This window comes from Schistocerca nitens, chromosome 3 (genome assembly GCF_023898315.1).
Source record: "Schistocerca nitens isolate TAMUIC-IGC-003100 chromosome 3, iqSchNite1.1, whole genome shotgun sequence".
Classification (NCBI taxonomy): Eukaryota; Metazoa; Arthropoda; class Insecta; order Orthoptera; family Acrididae; genus Schistocerca; species Schistocerca nitens.
Window position 1 is genome coordinate 634,981,605 of NC_064616.1, and position 18,987 is coordinate 635,000,591.

The 18,987-nt window shown below is 39.1% G+C and overlaps 1 protein-coding gene across 1 annotated transcript in view; it reads left to right on the forward strand.

Annotated features, from left to right (window-relative positions):
* LOC126248588 (protein BCL9 homolog) overlaps window positions 1–10,900 on the forward strand; it is a 92,105-nt gene extending 81,205 nt beyond the window's left edge. The window contains exon 9 of the mRNA XM_049949700.1: window positions 7,642–10,900. Within this exon, the coding sequence (XP_049805657.1) occupies window positions 7,642–9,325 (1,684 nt within the window). The 3' untranslated portion in view covers window positions 9,326–10,900. The remainder of the gene's footprint in view (window positions 1–7,641) is intronic.
* The last annotated feature ends 8,087 nt before the right edge of the window (window positions 10,901–18,987 follow it).

Consider the following 18,987-nt stretch of genomic DNA (forward strand, 5'->3'; position numbering starts at 1 on the left):
AAAGTAATTCATAAATGATCGAGCTTTTCCTCCAAGTACTGTGGCTCACGAATTATTTTAGCAAGGCCCACCAATGTTTTAATCATTCCTTTTATCTACTCGGCCTGATTATGGTAATTTTTAGGAAGGTATCGTTAGTATGTGCACCCCTTGAGAGGGAAACAAACTCGCCATGAGAGTTGATCTACAGGAAGCAGAGAGTCCGAACCCACATAGAGCTGAGCATGGGAAGAACTCACCTTGGGCATGGTGCAGACAGCACTTGGCACAAGACATGACAATATGGTAGGTGGTCAAACTTTGAGCAAGCACTGACCCGCCTGACCTAGTGCCTCCTGCAGGTAAACACCTCTGCCAGCGAGTCGGCTCATACTACATGTCACCAGGTTTCCGCACTATCACACCAGCACCACTGGCTCTGCTAGAAGGGCACAGATTCTGCGGCAGTGGCAGTCACAGTGGAAAGGATGGCACCTCCATAAATGAAATGGGGTGGGGGGAGGGAGGTGGCAGAGGAGGAGGGAGGGGGGTGGACCTCAAAATCTATGGGCTCCACAGTGACAGGATCAGGTGGTGGGGTTCTACTGGGGGCTGCTGCTGCAGGCCATACGAGGGCAGCAGGTGTGTGGAGGGGACTGCAACAGGGCAGCACCCCACTGCAAATGGAAGCCCTCATCGGGAACAACATCGTGACCCAAACTACTGCCTGGCAGTCTAGCAGATTGTAGCAGTGATGTCCCAAGAGGGCGCGAGTGTAGCTGATGTGCTTGGCGGGCCAGCTGCTCCCTGCCAACATCCACCACAAACTACTGTTGAGCTTCATGGCCCACTATGACATCCTGCAGTCACTCATGCCACTGGCCGAAGTAGTTGGCCAAGATAGAAGACCCAGGAGGAAAAGAAACAGCAGTCCTTGGTAGTCTATAGCATGCAACTCATGGTGAAGCAAATCCAGGAGACCCGGGGATGGTGCCTGTTCAAATGTTTTGCCAGACCGCACCCATCACGGGAAGGGACGGACACAGACTACTTCTTTTGGGTCTTAAATGTATACATGAAACTCTCCACCTCCGAATCTGAAGACAGATGAAACAGAGCGGTAGCCACTGACCACCAACAACCACATGCTGCCCAAAAGGGGCCAGTGTAGTTGACATGCACACTGTCCCAAGGGTGCTCCAGGATTGGCCAAGTACAAAGAACTGGTGCTTTGGGGTTGCCTAGTTCTGTGCAGAAGCCTTGCAGGAACACACTGGATGTTCTATGTCATGCTCGATCGCCATGTCATGCTCAATCGCCAGCCAGTAGATGTGACGTTGCACTGATGCCTTCATATGAGTCATAGTGTGGCAACTGGAGTTTATGAGGACACAATTCTGTGAGAATGGCCACATGACCGAATTGCTCCTCTGTGGCAAGAATGAGAACCCTCCTGGACAATGTTAAGTTGATCACAAAGGAGGAAGAATGTACACTACACTTGATCTGCACCCGAAGGGATGGGCTCCAGCCAACCCTGCTGGACTTTCGAAACAATATTCCAGAACAGTGGGTCAGTGACCATGGCAGTTGTGACTTTGCCTGCCGTCAGCAGGAAGTCCAACAAGGTTTGCGGCAAGACATCATTCAACACCATTACAAGAGTCTCCTGCCGATTGAACTCCAGATCACGCCCCACCGGTAATTACAAAAGCACATCAGCATTGGCATACTGGATGGTGGAGCAGTAACCAATGTCATAACAGTAGATACTGAGAAAGAGGGCCCACTCCTGCAACTGGTGTGCAACTTGAAATGAGGGCCAAGTAAGGAAACAAGTGGCTTTTGGTTGATTATGAGGAGGAAACTTGCGCTATACGGTAAGACATGGAACTTTTTAACCCCGAAAATAATAGCTAGTGCCACCTTTTCCACCTGCTAATCATTACTCTTTGCAGCATCTTTGACGCATAAGTGAAGGGCTGTTCAATGCCATCCATGTTTAAATGGGACAGGACGGCACTAGAGTGCTGTACTGGGATGCGGCACAGGCCAGGGTGAAAGGTTTACCAAGCATAAAGCAAGCCAAGCAGGCAGCACCACAAGCACTGCCTGAGAGACTGAAAAGACCTTTGACATTCTGCAGACCAGACAAACTTAATGCTCTTGTGGCAAAGCTGGTTAAGAGGCTGGCAGATGTGTACAGCCTCAGGAATGAAATTTTACCCAAAAAAAGACTGAATGTCTTTCAGGTTTTTGGGTGCTTTTATGTTGACAGTGGCCTTGATGTGGTCATCCTTGGAGACAAGACCATCTTTACGAAGCGCATGACCCAAAAAATGCATCTTCAGGGAGAAAATGCTGCATTTTACCAGTTTACAATGAAGGCCATTCTCCAGGAGGTTTTGGAAAATTGACAGAAGGTTTCCTAAATTCTCCTCTCGAGTAGGGCCTGTGACGCAGATGTCATCAAGGTACTTGACACAGTAGGGAATATTCTGAATCAGCTGTTCCAAATACTGTTTGTAAATTCTTGGTGCAGACGAGATCCCAAAAGGAAAGCTTTAAACTGGTAAAGCCCAAAGGGGGTGTTATTGACGAGGGATGTCCAAGAAACCATGTTCGGGGGCTACTGCAAGTAATCATCCCACATTTCAGTGGCAGGAAAATACTGCTCCCCACCCTCCCCCTCCCAGCAGTTTTGCCAGCAACTCTGTCTGCCGAGGAATGGGATACGAATTTGCGACACATCGCACTTTGACCATCTGTTTAAAATCACCACAAGAGCATGTGGCACCATTGGGCTTCTGAAGTACCACTAAACTGGTGGCCCACTGACTCAATAAAATAAGAGCAATGATGCCTTGATCCTGCCAATGCTGTAACTCAGCCTTTACCTTGTCACGCATGGCAAGGGAATGGAGCAGGGGCAACAGATTTTGGTACTGCGACAGCTTAAAAGAAACATGCCTCAAAATTTTCTCACCAGCCCAAGGTTTTCTCAAACAATGGGCTGTGAGACTGCAGTAAGGAGTCCCAATGATGAAAAGAGACAGATTGAGACACTAAATGCACTTCACCAACCATCTAGGGGGCCAAAAAGAGGAAAAGTGTCAAATCCAAAGATATTTTGTGCCCATGGTGAATTGACCATTAAAAAGGTAAGTTGTCGTTCCACAAGGAGATGGAAAACAGCCCCGTCCCCGCAAAGGAATGCGCTGTGTACTATAAGACACACCCTGATGGAGCAACTATTGCAACTCCGGCAGAGTGTGTACATATCAAAGGTTATTAGGCTGATTGCCACTCCCATGTCTACTGAAATTTGACCAACTGTCCATCTACACACGCTTCCCAGGCATGTCTGCACACTGTGTGACCAGTGATTCATAAGGCATGCTATGGTGGGTCCATATAACTTTGTGAAACATCCTGTAGTTGTTTCAGTTGTGATATATTGGTGTAGATAGAGTAGGAAATCACATGCTCATCTTTGTTTGCAGACTTGTGGAGAAGAGAAGTTCATGAATTTAATATTTGTTTTTAACCCACTTCATTTAAAGACAAACATTAACTTTTTACTGGTAGAACAATTATTTTAATAATCTGTAACTTTCTCATCCCCTGCAACACAGAGACTGTTAATTCTAGAGAAAAAATAAATATGATCGTTCTTGTAGAAACTTTAATGTAGTTTAATTTTGTACTGGAAAAAATTTGGAAAAAATTCTGCTAGAAGTCTGTTCTCAAGTTATTCGAGAAACACACAAAAAATTGATCTTTTAATGCCCCTCACCCAAATTATCACATCTCACCAATTAGGATTTTTAGTATGTTGTTCATGACACACACTCCTACCACTGTGCAAAAATTTGTGACTGAGTTTTCTTTGTTAATAGGACTTTGTGATGTGTTGGTCAAAAAGGAGTTTGATGGTATGCTGGGGCTTGCCATTTGTGGGATGCCAAGTCTCACTGTTTTGTATCTTCAGGCTGATAGTTGTCACCATCTCACTGAGCGTGAAGAGATACTTCGTACCATGGTTCATAAGGACACATGTCATCTCAGTCCCTAAAAGTTTGTCAGTTGAGTTAGCCCACCTTGAAGTAACCTTTCAGCAGAATGGTTCTAGTGAAAGACAAATCAGACAGGCATTGCACTATCAACCAACCGTGCGCAGAGTGAAGTGTTGTCAGATCGATAACATAATGTCTCAAGAGATCTTTGAACTGATGACGATGATTTAATTTGAAAAACTTTAAGCAGTCTATGATTACAGGTTTTTAATTTTTTTTTGATGAATGAAATTTTTTTAAAAATCACAAGATACCAACCGGCTGCTTCCTGAATGTTGTTTGAACATTTTATACACTGGGAGAAACTGAAATTCCTCCTATTCTGCTGCCACGAAAAGCTGAATAATTTCCAGTAAATTATGAAGCAACTGATTTCCCGATTTCCCTCAGAATATCTTACCACAGCTAAGACCTGTCTTTCCAGATGCACATAAGACTTTTTTTCATGTCAGCATTAATACTGTTAAATATTATCATCCCATGCTTAAAACAAGAGCCTAGAGCTGTGGACACTGACGTACATTGATCTGAAACCGTAAGAGCTGTTATCCTAATTTGGAAGTGCAACCTAGTATATTTAGTGTTCCTGTCACCTCTACGCTAAGTATTAATCCTTTCGTGCTCTCAAAAGTGTGCTTGTTTAATCACCAAAATTCATTTTTCCACCATAATGAAGCAATCTGCTCATAAATGTGGAAAAGTACTAACTGCACACATAAAAAAAAGTTTTGCATCACATCAGTTCTGAGAGTTCCTGAACCTATACAGAAAATTGGATTAGAGATCAACATAAACATCATTACTGCCCTTTTTATTGCTCTTTAAAACCACACATAGCGTGTTGTACCACCACACAGTGAGACCTTCAGAGGTGGTGGTCCAGATTGCTGTACACTGGTAGCTCTAATGCCCAGAAGCACATCCTCTTGCATTGATGCATGCCTGTATTCGTCGTGGCATACTATCCACAAGTTCATCAAGGCACTGTTGGTACAGATTGTCCCAATCCTCAATGGCGATTTGGTGCAGATCTCTCAGAGTGGTTGGTGGGTCACATTGTCCATAAACAGCCTTTTTCAATCTATCCCAGGCATGTTCGATAGGGTTCATGTCTGGAGAACACACTGGCCACTAGTTGAGCGATATCATTATCCTGGAGGAAGTCCTTCACAAGACGTGCACAATGGGGGTGCGAATTGTCGTCCATGAAGAACAATGCCTCGACAATATGCTGCCGATATGTTTGCACTGTCGGTCAGAGGATGGCATTAATGTATTGTACAGCTGTTACGGCACCTTCCATGACCACCAGTGGCATACGTTGGCTCCACGTAATGCCACCCCAAAACAGCAGGGAACCTCCACCTTGCTGCACTCACTGCTCAGTGTGTCTAAGGTGTTCAGCCTGACTGGGGTGCCTCCAAACACGTCTCTGATGATTGTCTGGTTGAAGGTATATGCGACACTCGCGCCAATCCTGAGCGGTCCATTTAGCATGTTGTTGGACCTCAAAACCGTGGATGCTGGGAGTGAAGTTGCGCATCATGCAGCCTATTGCACACAGTTTGAGTCGTAACACGACGTCCTGTGGCTGCACGAAAAGCATTATTCAATATCGTGGCAGTGCTGTCAGGATTCCTCGGATTCATAATCCATAGGTAGTGGTTATCCACTCAAGTAGTAGCCCCTGGGCGGTGTGAACGAGGCATGTCATCGACAGTTCCTGTCTCTCTGTATCTCCTCCATGTCCAAACAACATCGCTTTGGTTCCCTCCAAAACATCTGGATACTTCCCTTGTTGAAAGCCCTTCCTGGCCTAAAGTAACAATGCAGACACAATCGAACCATGGTACTGACTGTCCAGGCATATTTGAACTACAAACACCATAAGGCATGCACCTCCTTCCTGCTGGAATGACTGGAACTGATGGGCTGTCGGACCTCCTCCGTTTAATAGGCACTGCTCACACATTGTTGTTTACATCTTTGGGTGGGTTTAGTGACATTTCTGAACACTCAAAGGGACTGTATCTGTGCTACAATATCCACAGTCAATGTGTGTCTTCAGGAGTTCTGGGAACCGGGGTAAAGCAAAACTTTTTTTCATTTGTGTATTATCACACGTAGAGAAACAGCATGTTTCATATACATTTTTAAAGTGAAAAGTAAACTTTCAAGCAACTTGTAATTGAAGTGTTTGTGGATGGAGAAGAGTTTTGTGGGTGCAGAATCTTCAAGAGTGTCTGAACATATCAACTAAGATGAGAGAAGAATATTCCCATGGTGGTCACCAGCATTCCATCCATAGAGCTACCATTAAATGAAGAAAAAAAGAATCTGCAGACAGCAAGAGCTACTCTCAGTATATCGGGGGGGGGGGGGGGGGGATTTTGTTGACATGTCCATCACTGCTGAAATTAAATTTTGAGTTACTGCAAAATACCTTATGGAGTTTAGGAATTTAATCACAGTATAAACCAATGGTTACCAGGGAGGCCACCATGCTGCTGAAATTAAATTTTGAGTTACTGCAAAATACCTTATGGAGTTTAGGAATTTAATCACAGTATAAACCAATGATTACCAGGGAGGCCACCATGCAACTTAAAAATGGAATATTATGTGGCTGATAAATATTGTGTGTCAGACTGTTTTCTTAAGCTTTCCAATTCTCTGCTTAGGTTGTCGCACTTCTGATGTGACATGACTCACTAAGGGATCAAATGTTTGTTAACACAGTAGTGTTAAAGCTTCTTATCTGAACAAGAATTTATAGTTACTAAGCATCAGGAAGCTGTTTGCCCCTTTTTTGCTTCACTCTGCAGCTACGAACATCTGAAATTTAACATTTTTGTAGAAGTGAAGTAACTTCAGGAGAAATAAAAATAGGGAGGAATGGGAGGAAGCAGTAATGTAATGCGGAATAGATACTTCATCATCTGCTCTATGTAAGGAGGGCTATAGTATTCATTAAAGTATTAAAGAAAAGTTGAAAAATATGATACTGGATGATCAGACCAAAGAATAATGATTGTAAGAGCAAAATCTCGTGCAGTGAGACTAGTTACTATTTTAATAGCAAGAATAGCTTCATTGAAATTGGAATTTGATTTTAAAAAATAAGAGATACATTGTAACTCACCAAACTGCGGATGTTTCTCAGCTTGGTTTTTATAACTCGCTACCACTTGGATGAGAATTACCATTAGTCTTCACAAGTGGTTCATTGTGTTATAGTGTCATGTAAGCATGTCAGAGTTGCACACTTTTGACGTATTATCGATGTAGCAGAAAATCGTAATTTAATAGATTATGTATTAGAATAAACTGAAATTTATTCTGAATAGACTGCAGAGTATAAATGTACCAAACCATTGACAAGTAATATATGAATAGGGTCCACGGGATTTTACTCAGAATTGCTTACCTAAATCCTTTTCCCACATTAAGAAAAATACAAATTATTTGTGTTATTGCTCTTTGTTCTCAGTGTGTGGGACACAATTGTTTAGTTTTTAGTATGTGTTTCTTCTATTGTTCTCTATTTTCATTAACTACCTGTGTGTTTTTGTTTTTATTTTGGCAGCTTACCTCCACCAAATTTGGATGGAAACTTACAAGGCTCGTCCTCAGATATGAACACTCGTATGTCTGGGCCTGCCACTCCTCTTACACCAACGTCTGTGGAGTTAAGGTACCCAAGTGGTTCTGGTGATACTAGATTTCCTTTACCAAGTCCACACACGCCAGGATCTGATAACAAGGCTCCACGTCGAACACCAGGAATGGATGGACCTGTGAAAGCACCGCGACCTGAGGATGGAGCACATTTCCTTAGCTCCAGTCCATTGAATGATGGAATGGGTGCGCTAAGGTTTCAGAATCCCAATGGACCACCAGGAAGTTCTCCATCAATGTGTAGCCAGGTACCAGGATTTATACCACAACAGGCACAGCCGGGTGTGGGTGGTGTAAAAGTGACATCTCACTTTTTAGATGTTTCGCCATCTGGTGGAGGACCACCTGTTGACATTTCACCAACAACTGGAGGCAACTTCCCATGTCTGCGATCAGAAAATGTGCCTCTGAATCCAAATGTGAGTGGCAGTGTTTCTTGTGATGGTAAGATGGCTCACTTTGACCCTATCACGTCAATGGCGCAAATGAGTCAGCAGTTGACGAGCAGTGTGTCAAACTCACCAAATCCACAGAATCCTGTAATGGTAGGCGGACCGGGTGTGATGGGTTTTCAGCAGTCACCGGCCCATCCTGGAGATGTGGGACCTTGCCAGGATGGTGGACCTGGTGGGGGTTTTGTGAGTCTCCAAGTGCAAGGTGTGCCACCACACTCATATAGCCCCAGTGGTGTTTCAGGGCAAGGAGGAGCAGTTCCGTGCAGTGTGCAGCATCCTGGAACTGTTGGTTCTCCCAAGTCTGGCAACATGTTGGGGTTAGGTCCACCAAGGGGACCTTCTCCTTACATGGGAAATCCCTGCCCACAACGTGCTCCTGGAAGACCCCCAGCTCCAGGAACGTATGGTCACACAAATGTTCAGGTAAAAGCAAGTACCCCTAATACGATACAGTACTTACCAGCAAAGCCACAGACAGGAGCCCCAGGACCGAGAGGACCACCAAGTCTTGACTTCCTGCAGCGATTTGCCAATCCTCTATCCAGCTTAGATGGCAGTGTTCCTGTCCATAACCTGCAGTATTTTCCTGGAACTGGTCAACCAAATGGTAATGGAGTGCGAATGGGCAATGTGCCCCATTCTGGCCCTGGCTGTGGAAATGTAGGTGGTCCAGTAGTCGGTCCCAGTAGTCCTGTTGTTGGTGTGAATCTACCAATGTCAGGTGGAATGGTTGTGGGCCCTGGAGGGCCAGGAATGGGAGCAGTCCCACTGCGTGGAGGCCTGCGTCCAAGTGGAATGATGAGGATGAGTGGTGGAATGCTGGGAGTTGGGCCTTGTCCCGGTGGTGAACATCCATTTGTGCCGGGTCCGGGCCCTGGCTCACAGGTATTTGTTCCTGGACCAAAGTCCTCACCTATGGGGTTAGGTGGTGCACCAGATGCAAGTCAGCCATTACCACCTTCAATGGGACAAGCAAACAATTTCAAGAATTCTCCATTCATGGGTCCTACAACAGCTGACCCTAATTATGCCCAACAGTTCCATAATTTTCAGCAACAGTTGTATGCTACCAACACTAGAAGTCAGATGAGCAATCAGACTCTTGGTCCAAATCAATCATTTTTTGTTCCAAAATGAGCGTTTGGATTGTGTGAAGTAGTTCACAGTGTGTTGCCATTTTGGATTGTGTATTTGAATGGTAAAAATACCAGCACATCCGTTGTGAATATGCGTGTGTGGTGTAAGAAAGATAATCCCACTGTTTCAACCTGGAACAGTGATCAACGAAAGCAATATGGATCCCATTGGTCTGTAAAAGTGATATTAATATTCTGTTTAATTGCCATGTTAAACAACTTATCATATTAATTTAAACATTGTAAAAATTAGAACATGATGTCTGTCCGTAAATTTTGTCTGGTGTTTTACAGAATATTCGTACTGATTTACAGTACGTCACAGTTGTATCTTTGTTTATTTACAGAGGGCAAAAATCACTAACCGTGTTGAGCTTAGACATTTGCAGTTCTCTTTGAAAAAAGATGGTGAAAATCTCTTTATTTTTGTTTAAAGTTTGAGAATGTATTTGAAAACAACTGGTTTGTTTTACTTAGCAGTTTTGTGAAACACTAGATACGTATCTTGAAAACTGTCATATCAATTGTATTTCATACATTTATCTTCAAACACATGAACTTCATGTGTAAATTAAATGATTTCCGTGTTGTTCCATAAATCAAGAGTTAATGTTTTTGTGTCTTGTAAATACCAGATTTGTATACCAGTACATGCAGTTTGTCATTCATATTCCACCCAGTCTTTTAATAGTGTTTTTGCACTCCACTACATATCTTTTTGTGTTCCTTCCTATTTGAACTGTGGTAGCAGTTTAGTGAGTTGCACAGTGTAGTTCACTATAGAGATTATTGCCACAGAGAATGGTTGTGGTAACTACGAAGTTTGGGGACTGAAACTTTGTGGGAAAGAAAAAGAGACACTGAAGGAATTGCACCACTCATTGTACTTAAAATGGGAAAAAAATCATTTGTGATTGAGTGTCTTCCATTTTGGTTTTAATTTTATGGCTCCCATTTGCGTCCTAAGCTGTGACTGTTACATCAAAAGTATGATTTAGCAGTTGTATCTTTCTTTTTAGTAATGAAGACTGATGACTTTGAATGTTTGTAATATGGTAACAAACCATTTATGACATACTTTCATAAGTGCAGCTGGCTTTTGAAAGGCATTTATCGCTTCTCACTTCTCAGGGAATGTTAGTGGCTATGTGACATGGATGATATGTGGTTTTTGTATATATGTATAAATTATGTCATGAAGGAACCAGTTACTTGGATGTATAATGTAAAAAGATTCTTATACTTGTGACTATGATTATAGTCTATTTGACAATATTAATTTAGACTTCTGTCCATTGTACTTTCACTTTGCCTCATCTGAACAAAAATGATGAATGTTACAAAAAGTCTCTTCTGGATGAAATAGTGACTTTTAATTCAAATGGACATTATTGGTGGACAGGATGAAGAAAATTTCAGCCTAAGTTGTACAACCTATAGTTGAAACATGGCAGAATGTTTATAGATTTGAATATAGAATTTGTATTTGGGTTTTTTAGACATTTTTCTCATTTATTTTGGTAACAGTTTAATTTCACACATTTATTTTGATACTTTTAAGCTTACATAGGCTAACAGTTTTGTTGCAACTACTATCTGCTCTGTTCCCATAAAAAAAATGGAATTGTAGCAATCCTTTTCATATATTGTTCAAATTTTAATTATGTTAAAAATAGTTTGTTACCACGATATAAATAAAAAATCTTTAAATATTGACTATATCAAGTCACAAAAACTGTATGTTGAGAGTGCACAATATTCTCCAAGTAGACTATAATGGGCTACAGCACAATTGAACATGGTTATTTCAGTTCAGCAGTTCCGCATGACCCTTGTGAGGAACTAGAATTATGCTGAGAGTAACAGAGAGAGAGGCCAGTAAGTAACAAAATAGCAGGACAGACTCCAAATAGAGAAAACGCAAAGAGTGGGTCACTGGTGGGAGACCTTGATAAAATATGGGTTGTCAGGTAACAGATATAATAATATGTGAAAATTCAGTGGTTAGGAACTTAACTGTTTAGTCATGGAGTACCCATTACAAGGCAAATTTCATGCAAAAACTTAGGTGATGAATGAAATTTGGGAAGATGGGGGATAGTAAAGAAATAACAGTACAGTTCCAGGTATTGATTATTATTTTAAAAAATGAGAATTTGCAAAGAAAATAAATAGTTGAACAAAATGTATAAAAAATTACAACGATGGACAAAAATGGAAAAAGCGAATAATGAGACAGTTAATTGCAACAAGAGAGTGACTATAGCTTCAGAAAGAAAATGAAGAAAAGAAGGTAGAGAGAAGAAAAGGGGGGGTCAAGAACTTGATTGTGGATGACTGGTGATGTGGATGATATGCAGATGAGCAGTTAGTAGAGAATTCTTGGTCAGTATTGATAGCCTGTCCAATATGACATGAGAAGGCTTCAGCACTTGCTACTTTGAATCTTCCGAATTGTCTCATATGCTGCCAACCACAGAATATAAACTATTGGAAATTGTTTTGCAGGTCCTACTTGTATCTTATAGGCTCCATGACCATAACTTTTACATTAGTATCATCAGCCCCTTTCATCCTTCATTATTCTTTTCAACTCTATAGCATTCATATAATTTGTTTCAAGGCTCTTCTCCTATCTAGCCTCTTGTCAGTCAGTTTGACGTGATTTATCCTCTATGTTCAATTGTTCAGCCATTTACCCATCCACATTCATGCTCTCATCTTCCTCTAGGTTTTGGTGTTGTTCTCTTCTTCACTTTTTGTCCATTTTCCTTCCTATGTGCCTACCTTTCTTCATTATAACAGTACATGTTTTTGTGTTTCATCCTGTCACTACCTCTTTGTTATCTGTGATCAGATTTTGCCCTCTGACCTCCTTTTTGGTTGCCCAGATGCCATGTTATTTCTGTTTTGTGTGAGATTCCTTTTTATTGTTATTCAAGCTGGTCCTTTTTTGTGTTTATGTATGATTTCATTTTGTGTTCATTTACTCCAATTATTTTCTATTTGTGTCTCTCTCCTGTATCCTTCATAAGTTGTGGAAATTATCAAACATTTCCTTTCAGTATACTCCGTAAATTTCCTCTCATTTCTCATGATGCTGTTGTCACCTATGTTATTATTTCCATTGCATGTTCACATCTTCAGCCATTTCCATCTTATAAAATTCACACGTGCATAGAAAGTGTAATGTATTGCTACAGGTCTTTCTGAATGATAAGAATGAGACATTGTATTTTGTCCGTGAGAGTACATCGTTAGAGAATATGGACAGGTCTAGCAGTAAATGTACCAGTTAGTCTTGAAAAATCAACGTGTTTCAGTTTCTAATACAATAAACAAAGCAGTTATATCACCTTCTTTCTATTACTTGTGCACTGCTTGAATTGTGTTTGTTGGTTCTTGCAGTTAATCATTAAGCACATCTGTTTTCAGTAATTTAGTTCCATTTGTTGAGCTGTTATTTGTTACATTCATACCTCCTCCTCATTTCCTGTATTTCTTTCTGCCCTATATTTCTTAAGTGGTTCTTCAACAGGTAGAAGTTCCTTTGTTCTTGTTCTTTCTCTTGTAACAAAAATTTCACTATACATTGTCTTATCTTCAAGGGAATGTGAACATGGCCACTGTTATAACATCTTTGCCACCACTTTAATATCATATGATCTGAGTAATAATATTCCAACACAGTGGCCTATATGAAAGTTCATGTAAGTTTTTTTTATGAACACTGTAAGTTTGATGTAAACTTACTTGAGATGATTATTTTGGTACAGTAGATGTTGCTCAAGTTTCTTCTACATCTTTTTTTACTTGAAAATCTTCTGAGGTGGCTTATTTCCTAGCCAGCTCATTTTGTTAATTTCTTCAGCTGTGGTTAAGAAAATTCTGGCAATAATGATTCTCTTGTCAACACAGAAAACATGTGACGCAATTTCAATGCAGAATATCAATATTTCATAACAAAGACAGCTGCTGTGGTAATTACCAGTTCTTCTCTCTCCTTTATTTTTGCTGCACAACTTTACCTAATGGGTTGAGTTAGTGTGTTTCAACTCTTTTTTTTTTTTTTTTTTTTTTTTTTAAACCAGGTGAAAATTTGTTTTAAAAGTGCAACTAACCCAGAAAATCAAACAAATTACAGAAATTGCTTATCACAATTTTTTGTATATGATAAAACTTTATCTAATTGGCCATTTACATGTGTATTATTTTTGGATAGTAATGTTATTCACTTTAACAGACTATGAAAAGTGTTTTTTTTATATACGTGCAATCTTATGACTAAGAGGATGCTGTTGGGTATGGCTGTCAGTAAAACACTGAAGAAGGGGGGAAAAAAAACCTAATTTGCAGAAGTGAGGATGATTTTATGATTCACTAGTTCGTTATTGTAGAGAAATTTTCTGTTAACTTCTGTAAAGGGTGTTAAGTGACCAGTAAAATAAACATCTGCTTAACGGTGGTAGTTATTTGGCCACACTTTCTATTTTTGATTTTAGAGATTTATATATTGACATTAAGGATCAGTTATGCTTGACCTGTGGGAACCCGAATAAATATCCTAATTTGATCTTGAAGATTTAGAGATGCTCCACAATTCTTTCCAGATTTTTCTTATTCTCACAACACGGTTTCTTTTTCACTCAAAGAACACAATATTCAATCGCTAAGGAGCTGTTTCTTCTTTTACTAAGTGAAAAAATGCCTTCATCGAATGTTTGTCCCTCTTAAGTATGAAATTTGCTCATAACATGATTTGTTACTTTCCCTTTTCCTATGTGTCACTAGTGTTTTGAGCATTTTCTTATAAATCGTAAACAGCTGATTCATTGTGGAACAAAGCTTATACTCCCGGTGCATCTTCACAAGTGATGTAGGAACTATTTTTAAAGAGCAGTTATTTTATTCGTAAAAAAAAGCAATTAATTTACTAGGTGTTATTTTTAGAACTATGGCTAGGAAATGTTTGAGACAGACTTCATGCACCTACATGAACAAACTATGTGCTTTTTAATAATTTTCCAGATCTTTGGTGAAGCTTTCCACTTTCCCTGTGGTTACTTTTATGACGCTTCAATAATTTTACAGAACACACACACACACACACACACACACACACACACACACACAATTCAGTCTTCTGTAAAATTTGTAACTTCAAAACAACATTGTTGAGTAAATAATTAATGGATAGGCAGTTTACATTAAACAAACTTATGTGTAGCACTTAAAGAACATGGTTAGACAGCTAATAATGAGTGGGGTGGAACAGTAGTAATGTAATGAGCAGAACCACACTGCAATTTTACACATCAGCCATTTTGATTTACATTTTCAAAGAATTTTGTGAAGTGAGTGAAGAATTTCTTGTGGAGGATTATCCATTTCTTTTCATTTCTAACTGGATCTGATCATTTATTCAGGTTGTAGTAATCTCACTGTCAGTAAGATGTTGGGTATTTGACCCCTTCATTTATGAACAAAAAAAGAAAAATGAGTGTGGTAAAGATACTGAAGTCGTTCGCACACACATGACAAAAGAATTATTAAATGTGCTTCGAAACAACCCATCCAAATGGCTTGCTTGCTTTTGGTTGTCTTTATCTTTTTTGAAAGTGGTATGATGAAATTTGTTTGGATCCAATGTTGTACTGGATTCATACAAAAGGAAAGTTGATTTTTATAATTGTACGTAAAGCTCTGGATAGTTTTACTTCCATGCACTCAGTGATCACGTCATTCTGTGATTTCACATGAGAAAATATGATTTTACGCTGAAAGTTTCAAGAATCGTCAGTCATTAAAAATTCCTTGAAATTTTAATTGGTATTTTTGACTTATTCTTTTAACAGCAAGGGGTAATTAATTACACGAGGAGAATGTTCTGGAATTTACTGGGCTTATTATGTCCTTAATATTTTGTACCATAAAACCTAACATACTGAGAAAATGACGTTAGACACAGGAAAATTAATGTAACAGTGTTGTCAGTTACTTGTTTTCAATTTCATTTGTGATGCACATTTGGAATACAAATACAGTCGTGTTGAGCCTCAGTGCCACAATTCGTACCATAACAGTTAATGTAGTTCAGTTTGATAAGGATTTTCTGTATTTAATAATGATTTTTTTGTACCTTTTGTCTTTATAAGTGAAAACTTATGCAACAAAATCTGCTTTCAGTTGAGACTGTTGTCTCAGGAATATGGAAGCTGATTAATGTACCCTCTGAATATTATGTGGCAGTTTTGTGTTTCTGGACAGTATTCGCATTGCATGTTGGATTACGATATTAAATTGCTATCTTTTGGCTATATTTGAGTAAAATTGGTATCATGTAATTTGAAATATGTAACTCATACATGGGAGAGGATATTTATGGCTTTTGGTGTAACTTTTTGTGTCTGTCAAATTTTTGATGGATTCCATGTACAAAGGAATAGGCTTTGGAACAATGCACTACGATATGTTGCTCATTCATTCATAATTCATGTGGATTCAGTGACGAGGAAAATGAAAATTGTCAACATCAGGAACTGAAGCTGATTCATGAACAGTGACATAACAGTTAGTCCTTTAGGTGGTGATTAAACATTTCTGTTTTTTTTTTGTAATCTTTATTTATTTTAAACTTAAAGACAAATGACATGTAACATTTCCCAACAGCATGCCATTTTGCATAAGATAAGAGGAAATTTTTGTCCAAATTCTTGTTATACAAAATAACAGTGACATCATCACCTTTAATGAAATGTCTTAACATAGAAGAAAACAAAATGTGTTATACATATTCTAGATGGTGTATTGTATCATGAATAGTAACCATGAAGAATATATAGCAAACTTCGGCTTTCACGTTTTCTAATTTTTTCTGTTTGGTACCATGCATTAAAAACCAATATGTGAAATACCAGAGCCGTAAAATACTGTTGAAATTGCAGTGGGAAAATATCTTTCTTTCCATTGTATATCCTCCCTGTTTGTCGATTTTATCTAATGACGTAGAGGTTGTGTAGAAGAAATAGTAATTATTAGTGGTTTTTGTGTAGTGTTGTGCATTATATTATGAATAATGCTGAAGTTTGTGGGAGGTAAAAAGAAAAGTGATGCTCTTTCTCTCTAAATTCTTGAACTGTGACTAGATCTGCAGGGGAGGGGAAATAAAGTAGTCAATCACAGCCTGATAATTGTACCCTAAGAAAACATATGAAGTGAAAAATTTTATGGCAGGATTAATTCAGCGTAAAAAGCAGGATTTAATTTTGAGACTGTTACTATTTATAATAATTACATTAATTTTTCCATTCAGATTGTAACAATTTTAGTTTATCTTTGAGATGAACTCTTTTATGAGAACTGATACTGGTATGATCCAGCTGGTTATCAGTTACATGAAGGTGCTTAGGACCTGGGAGCATGATGGTTTGCTGATTGGTTAGAGCGCTGTGGTATCGTTATGAACATTGAAAGAGACAAGAAGTGTGAATTTGAATCTCTTTTGTAGCAAAGAAATTCTTCAAAAAAGTAAAATAAAGTAAAATACAATCATTATTCTGCCACAATTACATTAATTATGTGGCTCAATCAGAAAAATAATTCCTGTCCTTTCGCTTGTCCAACTATGGTCGCTGATGTGAAATGTGTTTATATTAGGAACATATTGTTAATTGTAATCCCAAAAGTTACACAATTCTTTGAATTTATTTAAAAGGTTCCACTTTTATGGAACTGCTGATACACAGTTGTGGTTTGCCCCAAAAATTGTGTGGGCTGTATGAGTGTCTTGGATTACATCTGCATAACTTTGTATGACCATAGGGCCTACAGAAGCTGTTATTGTAAGTAGGCAGGGAATCCAGCACCATTATTGTGTAAGTGGGCATTTCCTCTTCCCCTGTACATAAAAGTTTTCAGTGTGCAATTCTGAAACAGATGTCTGTTATTGCGTAGGTCAGATTTCTTACTTACAAGTTAATTAAAATTTAATTACCAGAAAATGAGTTTTGTGGAGTATTTAGCTGCACTGGAGAAAGTCGTATGACTCAAAGCATACTGTGTGAGCAGTTGTACCTGTTGATTGATAGTGAAAGGCTGAACATAAAAATGATACAATATTCAATAAATATCTGTGTGTATCAACTGAAGTGAAGCTCTTTGATGTAATGTTTGGAATTGTTAGTTTCCAAGCTGAGTTGTTTCTTGTATTGGTGGTAAAGAGCAACAACAAGCGATCAGAATAGTTTGCACTACTCACTCTCAGTTACGCATTAAAATTGATTAATGTCTGGTTTTTGGATTGCAAGCATCCATTATGTAGCCTCAAAGAGAGATGAAATCACCATTTTGTAGCTATTTGAAATTTTATAATGGATGTTTGCCAACCAATACCAGTTTTTAGTAAATTTGAATGAGCAAGCGATGCTGAGTACTACATTCTATTGCCGTGCATTATTTTAACTGCATTATGAGTTAAAATGATTAAACTTACTTTGTTTCCTGACTAGCATAGTTTTTCCACAGACCAGCTGGCCTCCAGCTCATTGACATTAACACAATTGTGAACTCTACTGTTAGACAAAACATGATATTTATGAAATAGTTCAAACTCTCTAGTGTACCAACTTTTTGATATAAGGCAAATATTTGCCTATCAGTGCAAAGTGGGAAGAATCTACAAATGTGATCCGTAGAAGCTTTGTCTCCACTTGATGGCAGTGTCATGTATTCCATTACAGCTATTCAGATGAGGAAATTTGTTAGTGATAATCTCATGTTGATAGATAATGTGAATAGGTTCATATATTGGCATTAATGGAATTGATCATAGACAGATTACAACATATATAAATACAGATCTAGCTACAAAAAAATATTTGTACTCTGCTCTACAATGTACAGAGTTCCCTACTGGATTTTTCATGTTACTATCACTGTTACAAATTGTCCAAATTTATGGGAAATTTGACAGGTTTATACATATAGGCCCAACAACTGGAGTTTATTATAGTGCACTACATGGGATCTAGAACAAGTGTTTTCATATGTTACATTGAAAAAAATTATTTTTTTATGGCCAACTGTGGCATTCCTATATACATATTGCATTTTGAATTTTATGTACAGAAACTAAGTCGATAACATGAGAATGTTTCCATGCATACATAAATATGTGGATGTAAATTAATTCCATATCATTCAAGAAATTAAATTTTCTTGTTACTGAATTTCAGACTTGTAAATTCTCCATAATAGACATGTTTGTTGTCCCACCCCATTTCATCTCTCCTCTTTTTCACCCTCCCTCTCTTCTTCTGTAACATTCTCTTCCTCTTCCACTATCCCTTCTACTCTCTTCTTGTATCCCTTTCTTCTCCACTTCTCCCTCTCAATCCTTCCTTCTCTGTAACTTTATCCCTCCCTCTCATTGCTTCTCCCTCTCCACTTCTTCACCCCCCCCCTCCCCTGATCTCCATCTCACCATTCCTCATACACTCCGACACTGCCTCTGTTACAACACCCTGCTCTCCTGCCCAGCTTCCTTGCTGTAGATGCTATTCTCTCTTCCGTCTTTCCTCCCTCCCTTTCCACCCTCCATCCATTCTCCTCTCCTGTAATAGTGTGTACTTTGAACTGTTTTTCTCATTGTCTACATTTTCTCAG